We start from the raw sequence: 8,526 nt of genomic DNA, 5'->3' as shown, positions 1-8,526 counted from the left end.
CCACAGCAGTCAGTATTGAAAATTGCAGAGAATTGTTTGATCACAGCATTCTTAAAGAATATAATAACTTAATCCAGCATGCATTTATACATTCTAGATTTCTTCATGGGCATTTGTTTGGTTTTCTTCTAACATTATGTTACACAGATACATTACAGTCATATGCAAAAATAAATATGAAGTCGACTTCCCAAATCTTCCGAAGTGTGCCAAGGATGAAATTTGTTTTCTTCTGTAAATTATAAAATTAGATCCTGGCCTGTCTTTTTTTTTTACTTCCTGATTTTTTTCACTGATAGCTGGAGCACGTGATTTCTGAATTGTTGGGTTTTTTTCATAGTAACCACAGTACCCATTTTTTTCAAATTCCAAACATTTATTTTAAAACAGATACTAATAAGTAGAGTCTTGTATGGTTCTTGTTTTACACTGGTATTGTCAGACTGACAAGACTACATGACTGAACTCATGGCAGTGCAATTTCACATCACCACACATTTGCCTTTCAGCTTCTCTTTCCTTTTCTGCTGCTTGTTTTTTTTGCCATCAGTTTGTAAACTCACAGTCCTGCATTTCTCTAGGTTTAGCAGCTCTTGGAATAACTCCTTCACATTGTGGTTCAGCTTGGCAGAGGTCTCCATAAAGGCACACTTCCACTTCTTGGCCATGGCCTCTCCTTCACTGCTCTCCACCTCTCGGTTTTGGTTCTCATCATTTTTATTCCCCACCAGAATTATTGGAATGCTTTCTACATCTCCTTTAATCTGACATATTTGTTCATAGATGGGTCTGAGTTCTTCCAAAGACTGATGGCTGGTGATAGAGTAAACCAAAATGAAATCATGTCCTTTAGAAATAGAAAGACGTTGCATGGCTGGAAATTGATGGCTCCCTGTAGTGTCAGTTATCTGCAAAGTGCATATACTCTTATCATAGCTGATCACCTGCCGATAGGTGTCTTCAATGGTAGGGATGTAGCTCTCTCTGAAAGTGCCTTTCACAAATCTCAAGACCAAAGAACTTCTTCCAGCTCCTCCAGCCCCAAATACAACAACCCTGTAATCATTGCTTTGCTCAGGCATGTTTCTCAGTGTGTCTGATGCTCAGCTAGAGGAAAAAATCTAGGAAAGAAAATAACGAAAACAACAAGGACATTATTCCAGGTATCTGTGGGGAATGTACTTTGTGATAACTTTTCCAATAAGAATAAGGAATAGAACATAAATGCTTGGCATAATAGTTGTAATATTTCAAGAAGACTTGCAATGAGTTATAGAATGATTTATTTCAACAGTAGGTTTAAGACTTACAGTCCATCATGGGTTGGTAACAAAAAACCATCTTCATCACTTCACACCTTATTTTAAATTAATGTTGTGATTTTAAGTATTCTTCCTACTGGACTAATGTCCCCAGAATAAAAAGCTACATCTGTTCATCTGGGAACTGATCTGTCAGCAAGGCCAAGGACTGAACAAAATATAGAAGCTAGTGAATTACTCTTTTGTCTCTAAAACAAGGCTCCACAAATCATCACTGAAGCACAATGGTAGACACATGTATGACAGTCAATTATTCTAAATATGTCTTCTCTTCAATAACTAGGGAATTTGTCTCCAGTACAGCTGGACAACATTTCTTAGTGACACATAAGAAGTATCTGTGGATTCTTCAACAATAGCACTAAGTATGTTTGTTTCTGACTCTTTGGGAGCATGTGCCCCACTTTGATGTGGTTTTCCACTTTGGTTTCAGATCACAGAGTACACTTTGGTAAACTGAAATTGTTCATGTTCGATTTGTCTTTTCATTCCAATTTTTATTTTACAGTAGATGATATTCAAATGGAGACATCCTACATTTATGAGAAAGGTCATGCAGGCAACTTTACAATATTTTGAAGTGGCTCATATTATCAAGGTTGGAGTAAAAAGGAAATGCATATATCAACAGTTGCAAAACTCCATGATCTCAGAAATTAGTAACATTTGCAAAAACCTATCTCTAAAAAATAGCACCACAGATAGGGACAACATTATTAAATAATAAAAATGGTAAAGCTCTATCAGGGTTGCAAGCTATAATTGTTTTAGAATTCATTGAAATAAATGTGAAGATAAATTCTTCTTGCCATCAGTGGTAGTTCATTAGGTGCACAGCATGTATAAATATATTTTTATGTTTAGTGAGATTTAAGTAAATAAATACTAAAAAATTGAACCCTAAAAGGCAAAGAGAGTCTAGGATATCCTTACTCTTCATACCAAAGCTAAATCTAGCATTATAAAAATAGCATGCATTGGACAAACTGCAAAATTTGCTTCACCCATATTTATTCGGAGGAAAATGGACTGATTTAATAGGGGAGATTGTAAGTGAAATACCATTATCTTGTCCATGGGCCTTAGAGGACAGGTGACTGAATTTACCTGTTGCAATGTTGCCTGGGTAGTAGATAATCCAGAACCACCCAAATAGTTTCCTTACTGAATAAGGAAAGCCTTCAAAGTATTTCAACACTGCAACTAAAGGAGTGATTGCAGTGTGGGTAAGAACTTTAAGCTACCTTTTATCTATATAGCATGGGGAGAATAACAGTGACAATGTAGAGGTATGGATGTGAGTGGAGCCCCCTGCCCCATGACCTTATCCCAGTTGCTGGCCCACACTGAATTTTGTGCTACTGCACCTTCAATGTTATTGCTGCCTGTGACAGTTAGATTAAGGCTATGCCTTTCCATGCTGCACTAACATTTTTATTTTTCTGTTCAAGCATATCCTGATTTTGTTATCCTTCTTGTCCAGGGCATCCTATTCCATTCTAATTCTTATGTATCCTATTCCATTCTAATTCTTAGGGCAGGGGGCTCCACTTCCCCTTGTACTTGAAAATAGGTAAGAAAAAGATGCTTGGTCTCCAGTCTTTCCACAGTTTTGATTTTGTTGCTAAAGATTATCACCATGTATACATTGCCAGATTTCCATGAAATGTCACAGACTGCAAATTTATTTGAAAACTGTTTAGCTAGATGGTATCTTTTAGGGTAACATTGTCTTTGTAAAACAACCTCATACTACATTTATTATCTGAAATAGGAGGCTTTGATTGCATCTTAGCTGATCAAGTTCTTGAGCTTTTATGACATCTGACTGAGATGTCAGTTTAAGTCAGAACTACTGGACATTTAGGGAAGTAACCATTTGCAGCCCAGAAATGGATTTGCTCTTTTCATAGGCCTCCTTTATACTACATATCCATTTTAAATGGAGAGATTAAAAGATTGTCACTACATCATTGCCACCTATTCACATTCAACCAAAACCCATCCCATAACCTACAGTCAAGGTGAGGGGGATTGCATTTCATGCGTACTGGCAGCCCTATGCAATCAGATAAATCAGACAGATTTTGATCTCAGATACACAAGTATGATATTCAATTCAAACGTTGCTTGACAGGAAGCGCTCCTGACATTAGTGTGAATGGAAAAGTGTTTGTCACAGCTTTGACACACTCTTCTTCTCTACCATTTGACATTTTGCTCTTGTCTTTCTTTGGTATTCATCTCAAGAATTCTACAGCAACCAATATTTTATGGTTGTTTTCACAAAAAGGCAAAAGAAAATATGTTTTGTTTCAATTCAGACAAACAGTTTTATTGTCACTTGGTGGGTCTTTGTCCTGGTTTCAGCTGGGATAGAGTTAATTTTCTTCCTAGTAGCTGGTATAGGGCTGTGTTTTGGATTTAGGATGAGAATAATGTTGATAACACACTGATGTTTTAGTTGTTGCTAAGTAGTGTTCATACTAGTCAAGGACTTTTCAGCTTCCCATGCTCTGCCAGGTGCACAAGAAGCTGGGAGGGGGCACAGCCAGGACAGCTGACCCAGACTGGCCAAAGGGCTATTCCATACCATATGACATCATGCTCAGTATATAAGCTGGGGGAAGAAGAAGGAAGGGGGGGACGTTCGGAGTGATGGCGTTTGTCTTCCCAAGTAACCGTTACACGTGATGGAGTCCTGCTTTCCTGGGGATGGCTGAACACCTGCCTGCCAATGGGAAGTAGTGAATGAATTCCTTGCTTTGCTTTGCTTGCATGCGCAGCTTTTGCTTTACCTATTAAACTGTCTTTATCTCAACCCATGAGTTTTCTCCCTTTTACTCTTCCGATTCTGTCCCCCATCCCACTGTGGGGGGAGTGAGCGAGCGGCTGTGTGATGCATAGTTGCTGGCTGGGGTTAAACCACAACAGTCTTATTCACTGCCTTTGCAGCATTAAGATAAGAGAATTTAGTGTATCTTCTATAACAACAGAAAATGTGATGAAAAGATCTGTTAGCTGATACTTAAAGACATTTGTTTGGGCTGAAACTAAAAAATAACCAATAGAATAAATTGTCCAAGATTATTTTTTTCTGGTACCTTTAACTAAATTGTTCATTTGAAAGAGAGAAAACTAATATTTCTAATAGTATGTATTCATATTTCACAAAATTGCCATTTTTCTTCTAGTATGTAATGGTCATGCTTGCTCAATTAGGCCTACTAATAAAAAGTGTTAAGGGAAAAATAACAAAGATTTGGAACTAGTCCTATATACTGAGTCAAATCTTTCACAGTAAATAATACTGTTTCAATTTAAGTGCACAAATGGCCTGATTCTCACATGCAGCCTGGGAGCTGGAACATTCAAATGCAGCTCATTACTTATTACAGATTAGTCACTGAGATACAATGCAAATTAAAAGCAATTCAATGTAGTGGTGTCCTCTTAAATCAAAATGACAAAAAAGCAAGTAAAAGAGAAAGCAGAGGAAAATTTAACACAAAATTGAAAGTGGTCATTGTGTTAAGGCATCTTTGAACCAAAATAATTTTTATAGCAATTTTTTAAAGTAAGCTAAATCTGAGGGAATAGCACACAATCCATTACAATGAAAGTATAGCTCTCTGCTTTTTCACAGATGATGGTGGGATCTTTACATGGATAGATGTGTTGGTTAGCACAAAATCGAAACATCAGGTGAACCTCAAAGGAAACTAGAACCAATCCTAGTAACAGATTTAGAAACAGCAGTATCAGCTTATATCTGGAGGATATAAATATATCTGGAGAATATATATCTGAAGGATGGGGAGTTGCCCTTTATGTGAGAGAGCAGTTGGAATGCATGGAGCTCTTCCTGGGGATGTATGAGGATCCAACTGAGACCTTATGGGTAAGGATTAAAGAAAAAACTAGGATGAGTAACATTGTAGTGGGTGTCTGCTATAGGCCACCTGACCAGGAAGAACATATGGATGAGGCCCTCTACAGACAGATAGGAGCAGCCTTGCATTCACAGGCCCTGGTCCTCATGGGGGACTTCAACCACCCCGATATCTGCTGGAGGGACAACACAGTCAAGCATAAGCAATCCAGGAGGTTCCTGGAGTGCATTGATGACAACTTCCTCCTCTAAGTGACTGAGGAGCCAATGAGAAGAGGTGCTCTGCTGGACCTCCTACTGACCAACAAGGAGGAGCTCATTGGGAATATGAATGTCAAAGGCAGTCTTGGCTGCAGTGACCATGAGATGGTGGAGTTAAGGATCCTGAGGGGAAGGAGGAGGGTAAAAGGCAAGTTCATAAACCTGGACTTGAAGAGAGCAAACTTTGGCCTCTTCAGGGATCTGCTTGGTATAGTCCCATGAGTGTCAGGGAAGTTGAGACAAGCAGCAGCAGCAGTAGTAGTTGTTGCCACGTGCTGAGAAGAGTGTGAGGCTTGTGAGGTCCCCAGGGGGTGTCTGAGGAGGTTTCTGGGCCCCCGGCATCCTTTGGCTGTGTCTGTAGAAGGATCAGCTGGCATGCAACAGGTCTCATGAGAAAGACAGGTGAGAGTTGCGTAGGGACGACTGTCCCAGAGGCCTGTTCAAAGAGTGGGAAGCCACATATAACCAGCCCCTAGTGAGCGCCAGCGACAAGGAGCGCTGCGAACAGGGCGTGCAAACAGGGAGTGGAATCTGAGGGGAGCGGCATTGGCAGTTTGCACGGTGGCAGTTTGCACGGCAGCAGTTTGCATGGCAAGGCATGCGAGAAGGGTGGCGCACTCTACCAGTTGTCAGGCTGCTTCCTGCTCTGCTCACCTGCAGGCTTAGGCTGCAGCCCTGACCATCACCCCAGCTAGCTGGTGGCTGTGCAAATCTACCCAGCAGCTTGAGGTCTCCAGGGAATTAGAAGGGCTTATTAGGCAGTGCTTTAAGGTTGTTGGAAGCATGGTGGTAAAGACCAGGCACAAGGGCTGCACTCTGCAGCAGACAGGAATCAACTACCTGGCCAGGCTAGCCTGGGATGAGTGGAGACAGCCACCCAGACAGAGCTTCCTAATCAGGGAAGCTGCTGTCTAGGTGGAGGGCTGCAAAGTCTGTACCCCACACTCCTGGGTGGAGAAGGGTGGAAGCTCCACCTGTGGGAGGTGTGCTCTGGTGGAGTCGCTCAGACAGCAGGTAAAGGAGCTGCAGGAGGAAGTCAGCAGGTTATGCTGTATTAGGGAGAATGAACAGCGAACAGACAGCACCCTGGAGAATGAGGCGCCATGGTCTCTGGTAACTTGTGGCAACATGATATCACTTCCCCCCCATTTCCTTGCATGTACTAACCAGCAACAGACATGAAGTCTTGGCAGTGGATGAAGCCAATGAGCAAGACTCACAGGGAGAAACCACACCAGTTGCACACACTAAAAGCTGCAAAAGGAAGTAGTGAGTGCTAGTAGTGGGTGACTCTGCTGAGAAGGGAAGTTTGTTGCTTGCCAGGAGTCAAGATACAGAATGTCACAGAGAGACTGCCACAACTGGTAAAAAGCACAGACTACTATCCTCTACTTCTTTTCCATGTGGGCACCAATGACATGGTAAAGCAAAAACCTGTGCAAGATCAAGCAGGACTTCAGAGCCCCAGGGGCACAAGGGAAGGGGACAGGGCCCAAGTGATCTTCTCCTCTGTCTTGCCAGTCAGGGACAGGGGTGTGGGCAGAAGTCAACTCATCATGCAGATCAACACTTGGCTTCATGGCTGGTGTCATCGCCAGGGCTTTGGCTTCTATGATCACAGGATGTTCTTCAATGAATACAGCCTGTTGGGAAGAAATGGGATCCACCTATCTAGAAGAGGAAGGAAAATCTTTGCTGGCAGATTGGTTGACTTAGTGAATTGCTAGCGTAAAACACACTAACGAACTTGGGGGGGTGGGATCCAAAGTCGTGACACTTGTGTACTCACAAGCAACAGGGTGGATGAGCGCACCTACCACAGGAGTGAGAAATGCCCCCCAACCCTCCAAAAAGGTTCCACCAAAAAGGTGAGACAGTCGACAGTCCAACTGAAGTGTCTCTATACCAATGCATGCAGAATAAGTAACAAACAGGAGGAGGTGGAAGCCACTGTTCAGCTGGAAAGCTATGATGTGATCACTATCACTGAAACTTGGTGGGATGAATCACATGATTGGAGCACTGCAAATGATGGCTATAAAATGTTCAGGAGGGGCAGTCAAGGAAAGAAAGGGGAGGGGGGTGCCCTCTATGTAAAAACTTGGATTGATTGCACAGAACTGTCTTTGAAAAACAGCAACAAACAGGTCGACAGCTTATGGGTGAAAATTAGAGACCAAGCCAACAAAGGAAACCTTGTGGTTGGTGTTTACTACAGGCCACCTGATCAAGGGGAGGATGTTGATGAAGCCTTCTTAAACTACAGGAAGCATCACGCTAGCAGGCCCTGATCCTGCTAGGGGACTTCAACCATCTTGACATCTGCTGGAAAAGTAGCACGGTGAGCTGCAAGCAGTCTATGAGACTCTTCGAGTGCAAGTCTGCAGATGACACCAAGCTGTATGGTGCAGTTGATGACTGGCTAGAGGGAAGGGATGCCATCCAGAGGGACCCTGACAGGCTTGAGGAGTGGGCCCATGCGAACCTCATGAGGTTCAACAAGGCCCTGTGCAAGGTCCTGCACCTGGGTCGGGGCAATCCCCAATATCAGTACAGACTGGGGGATGAAGGGATTGAGAGCAGCCCTGCAGAGAAGGACTTGGGGATGCTGGTGGGTGACAAATCGGACACGAGCCGGCAATGTGCGCTCGCAGCCCAGAAGGCCAACCGTATCCTGGGCCGCGTAAAAAGAAACGTGCCCAGCAGGTCGAGGGAGGTGATTCTCCCCCTCTACTCTGCTCTGGTGAGACCCCACCTGGAGTACTGCATCCAGCCCTGGGGCCTCCAGCACAAGAAATGCTTGGACCTGTTGGAGCGGGTCCAGAGGAGGGCCACGAAAATGATCAGAGGGTTGGAACACCTCTCCTATGAGGAAAGGCTGAGAGAGTTGGGGTTGTTCAGCCTGAAGAAGGCTTGGGGGAGACCTTATTGTGGCCTTTCAATATATAAAGGATTATATAAATATATATATAAGAAAGACGGAGAGGATAGATTTAGATTAGATATTAGGAAGAAATTCTTCACTATGAGGGTGGTGAGACACTGGAACAG

The 8,526-nt window shown here is 42.8% G+C and overlaps 1 protein-coding gene across 1 annotated transcript; it reads right to left on the bottom strand.

Moving 5' to 3' along the window:
* Positions 1 to 482: 482 nt before the first annotated feature.
* LOC309601652 (GTP-binding protein Di-Ras2-like) lies at positions 483 to 1,082 on the bottom strand (the record flags this gene model as incomplete). Its single annotated transcript, XM_082334810.1, has 1 exon — positions 483 to 1,082. One exon carries the CDS (start codon positions 1,080 to 1,082, stop codon positions 483 to 485), a length of 600 nt encoding a protein of 199 aa, XP_082190936.1.
* Positions 1,083 to 8,526: the final 7,444 nt, after the last annotated feature.

The sequence above is a fragment of the Platalea leucorodia genome (genome assembly GCF_965183815.1).
Source record: "Platalea leucorodia genome assembly, chromosome: W".
Taxonomy (NCBI): Eukaryota; Metazoa; Chordata; class Aves; order Pelecaniformes; family Threskiornithidae; genus Platalea; species Platalea leucorodia.
The sequence above is the reverse complement of the archived record's forward strand: the minus strand, read 5'-3'. Positions and strand labels throughout refer to the sequence as shown.